This window comes from Poecilia formosa, unplaced genomic scaffold (assembly GCF_000485575.1).
Source record: "Poecilia formosa unplaced genomic scaffold, Poecilia_formosa-5.1.2 Scaffold116, whole genome shotgun sequence".
NCBI classification, from domain to species: domain Eukaryota; kingdom Metazoa; phylum Chordata; class Actinopteri; order Cyprinodontiformes; family Poeciliidae; genus Poecilia; species Poecilia formosa.
The window spans coordinates 373,570-391,525 of record NW_006800055.1 but is presented as its reverse complement, the minus strand read 5'-3'; the positions used below and the strand labels follow the sequence as shown (position 1 = coordinate 391,525).

Genomic DNA, 17,956 nt, shown 5'->3' with positions numbered 1-17,956 from the left:
ACCTGTGAAGATGCAGTAATCAATGCGACTAGAGATAAACGCATGGATGGGTTTCTCTGGATCCTGTTGAGACATAAGTCCTCTACTCCTGGAAAGGTTCTTCAGGTGGTAGAAGGCCGAATTTATAACTTTTGATACAGTAAGAGTATTATTGTTGGCTAATTTGGAACATATCCCTTGTAAAACAGATATCTAATCAAAGTGGAACTTTCTGCTTAGAGACAAATGGTAAATGCACTGAATTTCTGTATCACTTTTTTACTCATACTGACCAAAGTGAATTACACTACAACCACATTCACCTAATCACACTCACAAATGGGCGCACATTTGTTCAGCAAAACACAGATCAGTAGGCAGCTTGAAATTTAGTGCCTTGTGCACTGGTGCACTGACAAATGATAGGCACCCCCAACGCTTCGATTGCAAGACAACTGCGCAACCCACTGCTGTCCTAAAGGTATAAGTAATATCATAGATACTGATATTTTCCATGGTTTAAATACCTTGGACAAGGAGATTTTGTAACTGGCTAAAATCAGTAAAGATTTGTACTTACTTTAAGCCACAATTTATTACTTTTAATAATGGGTAGAAATAAAAATAATTTAAAAAACTGACTATTTCCAAAAGAGTTTCTTACTTTCCTCCAGAAGTGTTAGCAAGTTCTCAACTCTTCTTGTGCCGAGTTCCTCGCTGTCAACAACGTCTCGAAGCATGCCCACGGCAGTCTGAACACAGGTCTTCACTAGATCCGTTGCATCAAATACATCTCCCAACACCTGAACAAAAAAGTTTAAAATAAGTAAACTATTTTTATTGCATAGTTTTTAAATACTAAAATGACAGAATTAAGTAACAATGAGAAAAAAAAGTATTTATAGTGCTCTTTTCATTTTCTGATCTCAAAAGGCTACAAAGGGCTACAGTAATAATAGTATAACGAGCAGAAGTATAAATGTATGAATGAAGTGAATGAAGAAATGTCAGGCAGGTTGAATTATTTACTTAGAACTTACCTTAAATTTCAAATAATTTAAGTCTTTGTGAGTTTCCATTTGTTTTGTTTGTCTCATCGTCCTGTTATAAAACTTCAACCTCTCTCAGACTAGTACAGTGTTTATTTTCTATGCAAACTGACTTTAATCTTGGGCATTCTTCCAAATTTGTGCTAGAGTGGAGAATTTCACTTACAGCCAGGTTGTCATTTTGGGGTTGTTCAAACTGATCTTCGGTCTCCAAGGCTGGATGAAAAAACATAAGAGGTGTATTTATTAGTCTATAATAAACTGTATAATACTTAGTCAAGTAATAGTAATATATCTTACCCTTGGCTGGGTCTTCAAAGAGATCACTAATGCGCATATTTTTCAAGGAATGAACATCAGAAACAAACTCCCTTGATCTTCTGAGATCATCAATGTGAACAGACGTCCAAGGACCTAAAATTAACGTCTTCCAATTAGTATATTTACAGTATTTTTTCATTTCTTTTTGAATAGTATTACATGCAAATTTACTGTACAAAATGTGCTTTGAAAAATTTTGTAACAGCGTTTTAATGTTTTGGGGGGAGGCAGCTTATAAAATTGTTGATGACATAGAATAGTTCATAATTGCATATGAGATCACGACTAACCGCCTTGAAATCCAATGTAGGAGGTCCCCCCTTCCATTCGAGGAAGCTTTGTGACAAAGTACACAAATGTCTTTGTGTCATCTGTTGTGAGGCCCTTTTTTATTTCATTGATGCAGGAGTACCTGAGAAGTACAAAGGTTATTTACAGGTGTAACAAGAAAGCAAAACAATATGATTTACCATAAATTCATACAAAAACATGATTGTTGGATGTCTTCACTTACTTGGCTGAGGAGAGAATATTTCTTTTTTGAAAGTCATCACCAAACTCAGTTTGGACAATGAGCACATTGTTCTTTTGTGTTGAGCCAAGAAATTCCCTAATGGTAAGATATTTTCATAATGGATGTTAAATCATACACTACAATTTATAAAGATCACTTGACAATTTTTCCATAAAAGTATAACAAGTTTTAAAAAAACTTTTTTTATATTCTTTTTATACTTTCTATTCAATGGATCTACTTGTTCCGTTGAATAAAATTTTGCATCTCAGAAGATGAATAAAAGATACACACCTGATTGTTTTGAGGAAAGAGTACTCTGTTTCAAATTGCAGCAGAAATAGCAGCTTGACAGCATCACATTTTATCTCATTTTGCAGTTGTTCAGCATCTGCTGCAGTTAGCAGCCTGGAAAATGTCGTCACCTAAAATAAATAGAAAATAAAAGCAATAGCAATTATGTAATTAACTTTAATGGGTGTAAACAATGTGTGAAATGTAAAAGGAATCATTTCAAATGTTACATTACAGATATTGAATTAAAACTTCATATTAGAACCATTTTGTAAGAGGAGATTTCAAACTACACCCCAGATTTCCCTCAATAAAACAATTTATCATTGACAATAAAATAATTTACTTGATGTAAATATCTGGAAAATAAACAAGTTGAAGCTAACTGACCAAAATTACAGGTGCACACAAGGCATGATACATCTTCTCCATTATTCAACAAGCTAGATGTGCCTCTAATGTCTTAGTAACCATCTAAAGCAGTGGTGCCCAAAGTCGGTCTTCGAGGATCGGCATCTTGCATGTTTTAGTTTTTTCCCTGGTGGTAGTAACAAAATTTTCAGCATGTCTATGTTCTTCTTGGGCCTTCTAGGGTGCGTTCACACTGCAGCCTGAAGTGACCCAATTCCGATTTTTTTTTACGTAATGCGACCTGTATCCGATCTTTTCATGGCAGTGTGAACAGCACAGGTCGGATTCTTTTTCGAATGTGACCCGTATCCATTAGGTATCTGATTCAAATGCGACCTAACGTTCAGGTTGCATTCATCCGAACTGAACGTCACTGATTCTCAACAAATCTCACTATTCTCCTGAAGTGCTCTTTTCATATTCTGATCTCAAAAGGCTACAAAGGGCTACAGTAATAATACTGTACAGAAATAGCAGCTTGACAGCATCAAGCTGCCAAGCTGATGCGTCCTGATACACGCAAGAGGGAAGAAAAACAACAACCACAACGGACTATATGAGGATTAAATTGTTAATATGCTGCTCCGGCCGGACAACAACTTCAAATGTGTAAGCTATGCTCCACCGTTAGCATCCATGTTTACTTTCGCAAACACTGAGCACTTCTTTTTATGGCAGTTGGCAGAACACTGAGAACGCTGATGCTATTGCGCATGCAGGACCCTTTCAGGTCGTTTGCCTGTTCACACTGCAGAACACATACAGCCCCGGCAAAAAAATCAGAATTGCCAAAAAATCGGAATTGGGTCACTTCAGGCTGCAGTGTGAATGCACCCCTAGTGATCCATCATTTGATCCAGATGTGTTAAACCAGGGAGAGAACTAAAATATGCAGGATGCCGGCCCTTGAGGACCGACTTTGGGCACCACTGATCTAATGTCAGTAAAAAACTGATGGCTCTACACTTTTGAAAGCCTTATAGCAAAAACCCCATAAGGTCTAAAAAGGCTGAAGTAAGGTTGAGAATAATGTAGATACACAAAGAAATGCAAATACAATTTTGATTAAAAGTTACAACGAACTATGACACAAATGAAATTTTAAATATTAAAAATATTACCTCAGTGAATGACATTTGTGAGTGTTCAGACTGTTTTATGTGATATGCAATGTAGTCTCCCAGAGACCTGTGCTTGTCCTCTTTGACATATTCCTTCATCCAATGGTCTCTTTCGTCATCAGGGAGTTGAGATTTGTCCAAACGAACAACTGAGTCTGGAGTTGCACAGTTGAGCATAACAGTTTTGACTTTATTCAGAGTGACATGATCATCTGGTTCAATATCTTTATTCTCGGTTACTTGAAGGACAACAGAGGAGCATGTGTCTGAGTGGTAGCCAATGAAAACATCTCCTGGAATATACTTCTTGATTGTGGAGCAGTCATGCTGTATTGAGACAAATTTGTTAACCCAGGTCTGTATTTGTTCTGCAATGTCCCGCTGTTCCTTTTTGAGGACAGTGTTGATGTCCAGACAGTGTTTCTCCAGTCTGTTAATGAGTGGGATTGGAAACTGCTCATAAACAACTTCCTTTTCTTCAATGACGATGAGCCTGAACTTTGGATGAACTCTGCATTTCACACGATGCGTCCCTAATCCAAGATCAACGTACTTCTGACCCCCTAGAGTCACGTAGTATTGGTTGAGTGCATCATACAGACTTTCATACAGATTCTGTAGGTTCAGAAGCACAACAGTCTGTCCGGTCTCCATGCAAACTTTGACACGATTGATGTTTCTACAAATCTGCATGTACTCCTGGTCCTTTGGGAAGCTGGACCCAAAGATGATCTCTGGATGGACTTGACGAGACAAAAATATCTGTTGAAGTATCTGGAGTGCTGCATAGTTTTTAGTAAGGATTAAAAGGTACCGATTTTCCTCCATTTGGCAAGCTGGAAAAATACTTTCTTCAATCATGTCAATGGTACTGATGCTTGTATTGGAAAAGTCACGCTGAAGTTCTGTGAAGAAAATGTCAGCTGCCTTAACATCATCTCTTCCACTGAAGTTTCTCAGGACTGCCCCAGCGATTTGGTCGACATTGAGGCGCTCATTTGAGGTCTTTGTGATGGAAAATACCATCTTTATAAGACTATAAAAGTCCCGTAGACCAAAAAAGCCTTTGCCCTCTTTGCATACTGTTATATATGCTTTTGCAAAGGGCGGAAAGAGATTCTTTATCTTCTCAAGGATGTTTCTTTCAGATGCACAGATTCCTTCAGCACTTTTGATGAGTTCTGTCTCGCTTAAATCACCACGGGACACAAAAATCCCGCGATTCATTTTGGCAGGGTCCAGTGCCCAGTTGGAAATCCCAATAAAACCAACCCTCTGATGAGGCTGTGGCTTTTCATCAACACATCCTTCTTCGAGTAATGGGTGTAGTGTTTTCAAAGGCATTTTCGGGGAATCCTCAGCTAATCCTATTTCATCAAGAACGACCACAGAGATGTATTCGTCCAGATTTTTGCTCTCTTGAAATCGGGCACATTGTTTGAACGTGTGTATGATTCCTTCAGGGGTTGAATGGGGACTGCACTGGAAAGACACCAGATGTATCTGCTTAAGTCTCTTAAACAGGTCTGAGTGTGATGTGGGGCCTTGCATAGCATCTGCTACCAGGGTTTTAGATAGTGATTTGGAGCTCCCTGGTTTCCCAACAATAAACAAGGGGATTCTTAGCTCAACACAAAGGACCATCATAAAGAAGTTCTCTTTCAAAGCTTCATTTCTGGCTATTGTCTTTCCCAACGGTACACCACTTAGTAGAAGGTCCTGCATGAGTTGGATTTCCTGCTGTATTCTCTGTTGTTTGTACTCAGGTGTAAGAAGTCGACTGATAGTTTCCTGATACTGGTCTTTGCTCTCTAAGCAGGACTGATAGCAAACTCCGGTTGCCATCAAGAGTGACCAGATCACTCTGTCACTAGCAGGGGAAAAGTTTGGTTTGTTTCTCCTTTTAGTTTGTTGCTGTATTAACTTTTTGAGATCTTCAGCAAACACGGAGTGATTCTTATGGAACCACACAAATACATGCATGCAACGTTCAACATCTCTCAGACTGACAAAACTACATTCATCCTTCTTTTCCCTCATGAACTGTTGTGATGAAGATAACACCTTAGATATCATTGGAATGTGCCGTTCCTCAATCACATTGGCCTTTGCCTGCCTTTGCACGATTTGTTTGATATACATTTGTTCTGCTGAATCACTGAGTTGCCCAAAATCCCACACAAGAGGCATCAAGCTAGGTGGCAACACATGGACACGATACACAAGCTGGCGAAGAGGAATGGAGCCCAACTTTTCTTGTGTTTCCTGAGCATGGACTCTGTAGCCTAATCCTGATGCCTCAAGCCTCTCAATCATTTCAGGTGTGTGTTTTCTGTATGGGTTGCATGCAGCAATAATCTGTAGCCCTGTCTGAGAGCCAAGGCTTTTTCCCTGAACTGAATGATCACAAATGATTTCCTTGATGCTGCTTATGGCTTCTGTAGTGTTCGCCTCATCAAAGAAAAGAACTGAGTCAAATTCATGATTCTCCTTGTTTGTCTTTGCCAGAGTTTCTGCTTCAACCACTTTATCATGAATTATTCTAGACGTTGTTCCTCCATGAACCTTGACCAGTTTCATGTTCTCTGCTGCTGCTCCACATCTTCGCAGTTCACACATGAACTTTATGAGTCTTGTCTTACCACATCCTGTCTCACCCATTATTATGACTGGGATGCCACACCTAAATCGCATGTGTATTGCCATCATTTTGAGAATATTGTCTGTGGTCAGTTCGTAAGTTTCATCAGGATCAGTTGGCCATTTGATCCCAAGTACACTGCACAGATGCTCAATCTTGTCTGCTCTAGGCAGCTGATCAAAGTCCACATTAAAAGGGACTCTTTGATGAATTAGGCCCCTGTACAGCTCTTGAGTCATGATGTTTTCCTTTATTACTTTTCCTGTTAATGGATTTATAGCATCAACTCCTCTCCGGCCATTAAGTCTCAGATGAAATCCAATGAACGTCATGGATGTGTGGTCATCATTAAAAAATATGTATGGATGAGGTTCAGCTTCCCACCTTTTTCGAATGAGGAATGGAGCCAAATCTGTTTCATTTACTCCAGTCAGGTCAGTTTGTCTTTTTCCAAGGCTCTCATCAGTGATACATAATGACGGTGTTGCAAAGTCTTTGGACATCAAGATCATAAACTCAACCACAAAGTTTTTGAACCCTTGAAGAGTGTCTCCAACAAACTCAACATGGCAGAAGACTGAATTTTCACAAGCTTGTAACTGAAGATTAAGAAACCACACAAAGTTACAAAGTTCTGCCCATGAAGGATCCAGGACACCACAGTAGAACAAGAATATTTGAAGACAATGTGAATGAGAGCCTTCAATCCCCTTGTAAGTAAAGTTATCAAGATTCTCACTATTGTGAAAACGTGTGAGATACTGGTATGGTCTCTGAAAAGCTTCACTCCGAAAACATTCATCATCCATAAGAGGGTCATCGTTTTCAGTGGAAAAATGTTCCTCCTTTTGCTTTTCCAATGCCATGACTTCTTTAGGAGGACAACAAAACACTTTTGGGAAAACGTCAGGGATCGCAAAGTTTTCCTTTTGTCCCTGAAGGTACAGAAACAGAAGGACTTAAGTGAACATCAATTCAAATACTTTCATTCAGTAAATAACATCAGTTACATTAGCTATGCTTCACTCTCCTTAAAGCTAACACTTCAAAATACAGCAGCTACTTGTACAACAAACAGTTGAAACCAAATATGTTCATATACTGTCTAAAAATATGTTTTTTTCTTACTTTCTGACATGAAAGCAAATTAAACTTTCTATTTTGGGTAAGTGTAGTAGACAGGTTTTTAAAAGCTGTGTCCGGAGGTGCTGTGGTGGCGTAGGGGCATAGCACAACCCACATATTGAGGCCTTGATCCCGATTAGTTCAATTCACGGCCTGGCGACGTCTGCCACATGTCTTCCCCCTCTCACATTACCCTCTTTCCTGGCGAATTACTTTCAATTAAAGGCCACTAGAGCCAACAAAACCTTAAAAAAAAAAGCTGTGTCCAACAACAGGCTCCAAGTTTATTTATTTAGACATCTAGCTGGTAAATTTTTTGACCCAGGTTTAAATTTTTTCTAGGGACTACTGTCTGAGCATATTACATCTAACATAACTCTTCGCACAGAGCTATGTTGAAATAGTTCAACCAGGGCTTGGTGTTGAGTTCGGCAGGAGGATAGCTCTCTGTAAACAAAATTCATTGCACATCTTCAGCAATGAGAGTCGATATGCAACTTCGGATGAAGTATGTCAAAGCTTTTAAGGGCAACAAAGGCAATTAAGAAAATCTGTGTGTGAGCAGAAGTAAAAAGGTGTGGATGCCAGGTGGCCTACAACCCGACTCATTTACATAGGGTCTTAACATGTAATTGGGCCAAAATTCTAGCAAACTTTTGTAAGAAGCTTGAGAAAGGATCCCAAAATGTATAATCCTAGTATACAAGTACACCAAAAAAACTTTAATCTGGTTGTTTTGTTTTGGCAATAATCAAAGATTTTAGCAATCCTAACTGACTTAAACAGAAAAATGTACGCATGTGGGGGAAAAAAGTTTTTGCTTCTTTTATACTATGAATGAAAATATCTGATTTAACTGTATTAATTTTTCTTTTCCTGTGGCCAAAATAATTGGAAGAAGTTGGACAAAATAGAAATAACCATGAAATAACTTCTTCCAAATAATTGGAAGAAGTTGGACAAAATAGAAATAACCATGAAAAGTAACCAATCTAATGATCATCACATTTTAAGACATACTAGACAACTTACCAATCTTGTGCCACATCTGGCCTGATCATTTGTGGTTTCTGTTAACTCCATGATATACAGGTGTTTATGGGTACAGTGCCACATTTGTCCATCTGAATCCATCAAGTAGCGTAAAAAGAACAACTTGAAAAGGAATTCATCCAGCCCTTTCTGTACCTGAGATTAACATTTTGTAAAGAAAGCAACACTTTTTGAGTCAAAAACCAAGACAAAATTAAAATAAATCAGATTAATGCTGATCATAGCATCAGGTACATCTAAAAAGAATTGAATGTCATGAAAAAGTTAAATATTTGTGTCACTTATTTCACAAAGTGAAACTCACAGATTCATTATATATATTGTATATATTTCAAATATTTCAAGACTGTTGACTTGACAAATGTCCAGAAGACAGTTGATGATATGCCCACAAAGTGTTGTATCCAAGCACAATCATAAAGAACACTTTACAAATATGCACTTACTACACACAAACAAATCCTAGAAATGGGCTACAATTGTTGCTTTGTTCAAGTCTGGACCATTGCTCAGTGGTCCAAAATCCTTAGAAGTAAAGTTTGCATATCATTTAGAATTCAAGTTCCCAGAGTGTTGAGGAAGACTGGATAGGCACACAATGAATGTTGCTTAAAGTTCAGTGTGAAGTTTCCACACTCAGTGATGGTTTAGGGTGTCATGTCATCTGCTGTTTCTGGTCCAAAAGGTTTTCTGAAGTCCATAGTCAATGCAATCATCTACCAAGATTTTTGAAGCACTTTTTTTGTTCGAACATCTTAATTGATATGCTGATTTCATTTCCCAGTCGGACTGGGCATCTGTTCACTCTACCATTGGTGCCAAATGCTGGTCCACTAACCATGGTGTTCCTGTTCTTTACTGGCTAACAAACTGGCTTGGCCCAAACTCCATAGAAAATCTATGAGGTATATTTAAGAGGAAGCCAAGAGACATCAAACCAAACAATGCAGATGATGACAGCCATCATCTGCATTGACAGCCTTCAAGTCATCTGGATTGACATCTGCCAACCTCTACCAAGTTATGATGAGATTCTCTCATGTGACTTCAAGTCATTGCAGATGATTTGCAGGCATTTGACCCAGATTGCTGAGTGAAATGGAAACCCAGCAATCCATAGTAAGCCATAGACATCAAATCAAAAGAAAATTGGATTCAGAGATTTCACCATAAGTATAATGAATCTGAGTTTCACTTTCTAAAATAAGTAACAAAAAATATGCCATTTTTCACAATATTCCTAATTTTTTTGATGTACACGTATGTTAACGCTTCTTACCGATGATGTGACATCAAGGTGAAAAACCTTAAAATCCCTTTGTGTTGGAGTGTCGTACAAAGACTGGAGAACTTGGTGGTCATCAATGGTATGTTCAGTGAGGCGAATGCACTTTTTACATGCAGTACCCTCTTCAACATATCTTTCCAATTTTTCATACAGCCTTTGGACATATAGAGACTTCCCTAAAAAATGAAAAAATGAAAAAAAAAAAAAGCTATTATATTGATGACTAAAATGATGACATCAACAGTAACAGGGAACAAAGATCACCTTATCAATAATTATGAATTGGTCGATTTTACATCTAAAACTTACCAACTCCAGCACGATGCGATGAGACAATGCCAACAGTATGGCCGCCTTTAAACATAGCGTCCTTCAGATCTGACGGGGGCGAAAAATGCCTGGACAAATATTGCTGGATCTTCCCCAATGGCTCTTGAGGAACAAAGTCTCTTTTGAACTGACTAAATGCAGTTGGAATATAAGTGTGTTCCCTCTCAGAGCTACAATAGATCACAAGCCTGTAATCATGGTGGTTAAAGTGAGTGCTCAGTCTCTGAAAACATTTCTCCATCGCACAGCTGACATCATATGCAAGTTGATCTGCCCAAATCATTGTGTAAACTTTCTGGCCAACATCGCCTGGTGTGAGGCATCTCCTCAGGAAAAGCTCCACTTGCTCGTAGGATGTTGATGGGGTACACAAGAGAACCTCGTCATAACTTGGTAGAGGTTCATATTCACTGTTCATGTACAAGCAGATACTTGAAGTCAGAACCTGGTCATGTGGGCAGATTAGGAGATTTGGTTGCTTTGCAAAGAGACCTTTAGGGAGAGTTCTTCTTAGGGAAGAATCCTTATTTTCACAGAGTACTAGTTCTTCTAATTCATCCTTTTCTGGGTCAGCCATCATTTTAAATAAATGCCCCAAACTCCGTATGTCCAAAATGTCATGGAAAAACATTCTGTCATTCCCAATATAGTCTCTCCACAAGTCTTCTAGTTCTCTTAACCCAAAAGTCTGGTCTCCACTTTCTACTGCATCCTCATGTGTTAAATGGCTAAAACAGACTGAAAATGTATCATCATTTTTGTTATGGATTTCACCGTGCTCAAATCGGTTGGAGAGCCTCTGCCATGGTCCCCAGACATCTGAAGCGGAGCAGTTAGGTTTGATGAAAGAGAGCATCATCAGCACTTGCTCATCTATTTCTGTATTTACATTTGCAGGACTCAGAACGCTGCATAGATGGAATATTTGTTCTGCTGTGAAGAAGTTTAAGTAGTAGTGATCAGATCGGATTTCGTCCATGAATTTTTGCCAGTCACAAATAAACAACTCCATCTTCCTGGACAGTTCTATGAGTTGTTCAACCAGATTTCCATTCATCTTAATAGTAATGGTCCTGCAAAAGTTGATTTCCATGGTGATACATTGATCACTTTGACCTTTGCAATAGATCTTTGCTTCCCAGCATCTGAAAAGTGGATTCCCTGCTGTATGGAGATCTATAAATGCTTTGGCAAGTCTCTGGACATTTTCAAACACCTAAATATAAAGAACATGTGTTATTACAACATATGTGAAAATCATAGATTATATAAAAATGTATAGAAATTCCTGTTCAGAAAATGATAAAAATATGAAACTGATGGAATGCACCTCAGTGAATCGTTCCACTTCAGTCTGATTTTGTTGTTTTTTTCCAGACATGAGCATGAGCTTGTTTTGTAGCTCTTTTAGATCCTCGTAGCTATGTGTCAAGCTTTGACCTTGTCCATCTTGAATCTGGAGTTTCAGGGAAGACTCCAAATTCAACTGTGGAAGAAAAATTTAAACAATGAAATGAAGCAAATTTGGTTTATTTCACAAAACCACAGATAAGATGAAAAGATCTTTGTAGATTAAAAAGATATTGCTGTCACCTCAGATTGACATGTCTATCACTACTGTATTATCTACCAACTAGGGATGCCAACAATTAATCGACTTACTTACTTGATATCCGAAAGCAGCAGATGCTGCTCCCTACAGTGCTGTCTGATATCATATATCTGAAAATGATCTAATCAACATCCTCTGGACACAATCCAAGTAATTAAGATAATTATTTTTTCAATAATCTTTTAATATACCGTATATGAAATTATAAATTAAGTCACTTGTTACTACTTATTGATTTACAGAGGTCATTCTGTCTAGAATAATGTTTAATATGGTTGAAGTACAAAAATTTCTTTAGTATTTAAAAAAATCTTAGATATTTTTATACCACTTATAAATACACTTATTTGAATGTATTTGCACACAACACTAACAGCAAAGAATGATAATGATTTACCCGTTTCTGATTTTGGGCCTTGACAGTATACATTCCTCTCTCATTAATGGACGTAGCCAAGGACAAAGAAGAAAATTCGACAGATCCATGGGTTTCTCTGACGGTTTTCAACCAATCCAGATGACGAGCTGTGTCTCTCTGAAACAGGAAAACCATTTAGGGAGTTAACCAAATCTCATGATGTTTACAGATATGCATATGTATTAAATTACAAATATATTAAAATAAATAAAACATCTTATATCTTCTTTTTTTTATCTCTTTGGAATAATTTCCAGTCAGAAAATGACTTATTGGTAGAATAAAATAACTTGAAATGTAAATATATTAGGTGTCCAAATAATTTTGGACTTTTCTGCAAAAGCGACCTCTAAATGAAGATCTTTTCAAACCATTTTGCTTATATCTTGTTGGGATGCTCTCACAGGCTGACGAGTTAATTCTCAATACACCACCAAAGTTAGATCTGGCTTCCAACAATTTTTCCGCAAAGCCTTACAAATTGATGTGGATACATTAGAATGTTTCAACTAATTAAGAAAACAAGAGTGAAAATATTTTAAGTTCTATCCTGTTCTGTCGATTAATACGGTCCAGTTTGCAGGGGTGCCACTAACCACTTTTTACAACCCACTGTTTGTTTTGAAAACTGTTTTTCTTCTCATGTCCAATTCCAAACAAAATATTATGGCTCATTTAGTCACACTTTATAAATTTAATTAAGAATGTGTCAAGAAATTGCATAGTCTCATTCAATTCACAATCAATTAACAATTTACAACTGTTGTTCTGTTACAATAGTTAAAAAAATAAGAACTGTTTAAGATTACCAGTTTCTTTGGTAAGTTTTTGTCATTCTCAAGAGCTTTCCATAGGGTTGGCAGAGAATCCATGAGATTTTGAAAATTGGAGTCCTGTTTCAACCCATACAGTAGTGATGAATAACCAAGAACAGCATCATGAAAACAGGCCACTCGATCCACATCTAGATCATTCTCTCCAGCAGAAATGGATGCCAGGTCAACAAAAACTTTCAGTTCATTGATATCTGCAAAAAGAAGTTTATTTTAGCAACTAGTAGATCTAACATTTTTTGCAACAAAATCTTAAATCTACTTTACCTTCAAGTTCCTTTTTGACCCACTTAATAAAATTGTCACTTTGACTGAGCACATGAAGACACTCCTTGCGTTGATCTGTTATGTCTTTCAAAATATCTTTTGCACGGACAAAGCTTGAATCAATGTAGTTCAAGTTCTTTGTCTTGGAGTTGTCATCATTCTGAAAAATATAAATTCACAAGGTGAAATCATGTATTGGGATTTAAAAGCAATGGGAACAGTTTTCAGATCATTTTAAAATTTCTAAATATTTTTTGAAAAACCTTAATTGTTTGTGCGACACAAATTTGCTTAAACAACTATTCATAAATCTGTTTTAACCTTCTGCTTAATTGAAAGTCTTAATTTTAGTCATGTAGCACACCAACATGGTACATCAATGACCAAAAGAAAAGTCATTCTGGTTTAGGTCACTGATAGTTTTTCAAAGTTTTGAGTCTTGTTGCACAAAATACAACATATTTACATGTGAAAATGAGGTAACCAAAACTTTGTACATTGCATGCTACTCTAAATTAGATTATTAACATAACTGCATTTTCTTTTTATTTCCTCCTATTTTTATCTCCAGTAAAAACTTTGTTTTTTCTTCACTGTATATAAAACAATGTGAGGTTAACACTTTTAATTATACTCCACAGTTCAAGTAAAAATTTAAATGAGACTGATATTTTCTTAAAAAGTTTCCATAAATAAAACTTCCCAAAGTGACAGACATGCAGAAACCTACCATTTGCAGTAATTTCTCCAGGGTCTTAAAATCTCCTTCTGGACATAACGCATTTTTGATGTTCATGATTATTTCAGTAGAGTCCATTACCAAATGGTGCTCATGGTATTGCCTTATCTGTGCAACTCTTCTATTGATCCATTTTCTGTTATCAGTTCGGTCAATCTTGCACATTATGTCGAAATCTTTGCGCAGGTCTTCGTACTTTCCTTTGTAGTCCTCAAAGATGTTGTCAACTTCTTCTAGTAACAGTTCCCCACTCTTGATGTTGTCATAAAGGTTTTTATATTGGCTGTAGCAGCTCTGGAAAATTTTGTTGTGAACAAGATCAAGAGTATAGACGGTTTCCTCCTCTTCTTTTTCTTCCTCTTCTTCTTTTCCCATCTCTTCTTCTTCTCCATCTTCATCAGAGTGTTCTCTTGACAGTTCTTTCACTTGGTTGGTCCAGCACATTTTGAAGATCAGGCTGTCTTTAATGTCATGTAGTTCTGAAGCCATTTCATAGATGGTATCAGAGAGGTTAAAGAAAGTGACCTTCCTTGTGGTCTGCGAAGTGAAATTATCAAGTGAGCAAACTGCCATGAATTCATTCAAATTCATTGACTCAAAGTTCCGTTGAAGATTTTTGTCCAACCCCTGGAAGTCAACTGGAATTAAAAACAGAAATGTACAGATTAGAAATTAAATAGAAAGGCATGTTAAATGAGGATTCTTAATCCTAGTTTAGGTGAATACTTTTTACGTAAATGATTAGTTATATGCTATGCAAGGATTCTTTGACAAGTTTTGACATTTCAATAAATCTCTAAATAAAACTCATTTTTGTTTCACAAATACTCTGAGAATGATTCTGCTTTTTCCTTTCCTTGCAGCACATGATTCAAGTTATCTAGAACATGAATCAACCTTGGTCCTCAATTTAGTCGTCTTTTTCCTTTTATAAGTAATTTAAGGTCTCTTACTGAAGAGTCATGAATTTTTTAAAATCCTTTTTGTATACAAACATTCACACATCAAACATTGGTGCAAATTGTGATTCCCAACACATTGCACACACACATTGTCAGTAATGTAAAACTGTTGATGCCTGCAATGAAAATGAGAAAGCATGCCTGAAAAGCATTAAAAAATTATTTTTCTTACTAGCTGGGATCTTAAGATGAAAGAATAAGAGTTGAGTTTGTCTAGTTTGATGATTTGTTAGGGCCATTTAGGAGAGCTTCAGAACAGTAGATATGTAGGTTGTCCAAATGCTTATGTGTTGTTCCAAATGTACCAACAGAAAGCAAGTTTATGCATATTATCAATATTACTTTAGGGAGGGGAAAGAAGGTACAACAGCCCCTAAATAACTCAGAGTTTGACAAAGTCTAGAATAAATCAAGAAATAAGGCTGCATGTTGGTTGTATATGTCTAAGGTAGAGATGGTTTCTTAGACTGCAAAATCACAGTCAATTGACCTTAACATTTTTAGGTGGTGTTGAAAGGGTGCAATTTGTGTTGTATTTAGTTTCACTTACTCAGGACAAAAACACCATGCAGGGTCCTTTGTGAATGTTACCCACCTTTGACATATTTAGAGACCTCCTGACAGAATTCTAAGAGATCTCTGATCATCTCTTTTTCACTGGATACTGCATCTGCTTCCTCTTTCCGTAGTCCCAAAAATCTTCTCATGTTGACTTCATCTTTACAACGACCGTCATCACAGAGGTAATCTAGAAAAACAAAATGTAAATAATAAGAAGTAACAACAAAAAAGTAGCACCCATTTGCAGAATCCTATTGAACAGTAACAGATGTCCCAAACAATCGGTTGGTCATCAAAACGTTTAAAGACTCAAATACATTTTTTAAAGACTACATGTAGCATGTTGATTTGTGCTATTAAAGGTATGTTTATATACATAAAACTTTTAAGAACACATATCTTAAAAAAGATATTGTAACAATTTATTTTTGCTGGGGGTTTATTTGTACACATGCTTCTTCTTTAAAAACTTTGAGAATTTTATTAATTGATCAAATGGAGAAAAAAAATCTCTGCAACCTCATGTTGTATTGGAGAAAATTTAAGGCTTTTTATTGTCAATATTAATATTTGATGTATTTTAAACTTAAATTTTTAAGTACTGCCACTCTGAATGGCTGTCAAGTCCCCTAACATGGATCAATCGAAACTAGTACTCTTGTCATGTAGTCTTACTTTGATAGAATACTGAAGATGAACGTGGACCCCAGGGGCACCTAAATGTTTTAAAGGGGTCAGGGGACATTTAATGGTGGATTTAATGACAAGGCAATATTTTGGGTTAATAAATGTAACATTTTTATGTAATGCATTTTTTCTGGATTTTTCTGTGATGGTACTAAATCTACCATGAAAACATGAGGAAGTCCATTGCTTTGCAATAGATCAGCCTAGCTGGATTTGTCTGGAGACCGCCTAATTATCTCCCACATGGTGTTATGTAAATGAATATTGTACACTGAAACATACAGGAACTAAACACAAAGCGAACACTTTTGAGTATTAGATTCCAAAGAAGACACCATTTAAGATAACAGAATAGTTGGAAAGACAAAGTGAAGAGAAACAGAGAACATACTCACCTATTTTCAGCAAACCAAGAAAGCTTTGTTCTCTCTGGAGAATTTGGTTCAATGTTTTCATTTTGATCTGCCCACTGAAGAAGTTTTCGGAGACAGATTTAAACACTGAAGCTCCCAAAGTCATCTTAATTTGTGCTTCTTCTGACAGTTTGTTAATCAGACCTTCTCCAGCACCTTCAAAACATTACACAACAACTGCTGTTAAGGTTCAACAAAAAGTAAAGAGAAGCAAAAAAAAGCATAGCAGTTTATTCTTAAAAGGAGATAATTATTTTCTTCTGAGCAGTTGTGATTCTGTTGCCTCACATAACATTAACGCAATATCACCCAAACCTATTTATGCTCATATTTTACATCTAGTTTCCAATTTCTCCATAAAATGTGGAAAAAAATTGACTTGTGAATCCAGTATTACCAGCAAAAGCTGATGTCAGAACTGGAAACTGTTATTTATGCATTTATGTCTTTGAAATTGGATTTTCATAAAATATTTTTCACTTGTCTTGACAGAACAAACAACAAACTCATAAAAGCACACGTGGGGTCAGTGCGACCTTGCCAGACTGCACACTGAATAAAAACCTCGTGGGGTTGAAATGACCCCATCTCTTAAGGTTCTGGGACGGTTAATCAACTAGGTTGTTTGCGACCAAGCGTTTCATTTCTGCAGAAATCATGGCAGGCAGAGGAGGTAGATATTGTTCACAGATTAACTCTCGTGCAGTAGGACATAGTAAAAGTGCTAATACGTAATGTAAAAAATAAAACACACTGCAACATTAAGGAAACATTCGATGGGAGAGCGCTAAGTCTGTGAAATATTACATCTCAATAGCACATAACGGCGGTCCAATGGCAAGAGCATTCAGCAGAACTGTCTTCCACCACTGAGAAAGACTGGTCATGTAGCCTGAGGAATAAAATAATTTTTTGGGTAATTTTCTTAGCCTTCTGATTGTCGTGTTCATACAAGTGAGTGTTGGCAATTGTAGGCAACTGCTTCGTGTGTCTTTTTTCATTATCTGCTGTGAGCCTCAAAAACTCAGTACACTCCATCAAGTGCTTGTTTATTAAATGTCATTAAATTTCTTGTGTTGATGACTTTTGACATACTTCATCCCCCAAATTTTTTTCTGTCAAAAGACGCCAACTTCACATTACTCACAGACAGTGCAAAGTTCCAGATAACACTCCTTATTTATTGCTATGCGCTTGCATAGTATGAAGGAAAGGGGTGATCCACTGCACATGGAGCCTCTGCAGATTGCGAAGTATGAGCTCCAGGTGATCTGGTTTTGCAATTGTCAACAAATGGAACACCACTAACAATAATATCTATCTATCTATCTATCTATC

At 36.9% G+C, this 17,956-nt stretch overlaps 1 protein-coding gene across 1 annotated transcript in view; it reads right to left on the bottom strand.

The window, feature by feature from the left end:
- The window catches only part of LOC103143826 (E3 ubiquitin-protein ligase rnf213-alpha-like), a 52,964-nt gene that overhangs the window by 17,796 nt on the left and 17,212 nt on the right, over nucleotides 1-17,956 (bottom strand). The window contains exons 20-36 of the mRNA XM_007560530.2: nucleotides 16,601-16,774; nucleotides 15,553-15,705; nucleotides 13,987-14,633; nucleotides 13,257-13,416; nucleotides 12,966-13,183; nucleotides 12,136-12,273; nucleotides 11,457-11,612; nucleotides 10,106-11,342; nucleotides 9,788-9,972; nucleotides 8,488-8,643; nucleotides 3,690-7,265; nucleotides 2,158-2,288; nucleotides 1,864-1,959; nucleotides 1,640-1,761; nucleotides 1,329-1,442; nucleotides 1,195-1,244; nucleotides 644-782 (exon numbers count right to left, since the gene is read on the bottom strand). Coding sequence (XP_007560592.2) covers nucleotides 644-782; nucleotides 1,195-1,244; nucleotides 1,329-1,442; nucleotides 1,640-1,761; nucleotides 1,864-1,959; nucleotides 2,158-2,288; nucleotides 3,690-7,265; nucleotides 8,488-8,643; nucleotides 9,788-9,972; nucleotides 10,106-11,342; nucleotides 11,457-11,612; nucleotides 12,136-12,273; nucleotides 12,966-13,183; nucleotides 13,257-13,416; nucleotides 13,987-14,633; nucleotides 15,553-15,705; nucleotides 16,601-16,774 — 7,452 coding nt within the window. The remainder of the gene's footprint in view (nucleotides 1-643; nucleotides 783-1,194; nucleotides 1,245-1,328; nucleotides 1,443-1,639; nucleotides 1,762-1,863; nucleotides 1,960-2,157; nucleotides 2,289-3,689; nucleotides 7,266-8,487; nucleotides 8,644-9,787; nucleotides 9,973-10,105; nucleotides 11,343-11,456; nucleotides 11,613-12,135; nucleotides 12,274-12,965; nucleotides 13,184-13,256; nucleotides 13,417-13,986; nucleotides 14,634-15,552; nucleotides 15,706-16,600; nucleotides 16,775-17,956) is intronic.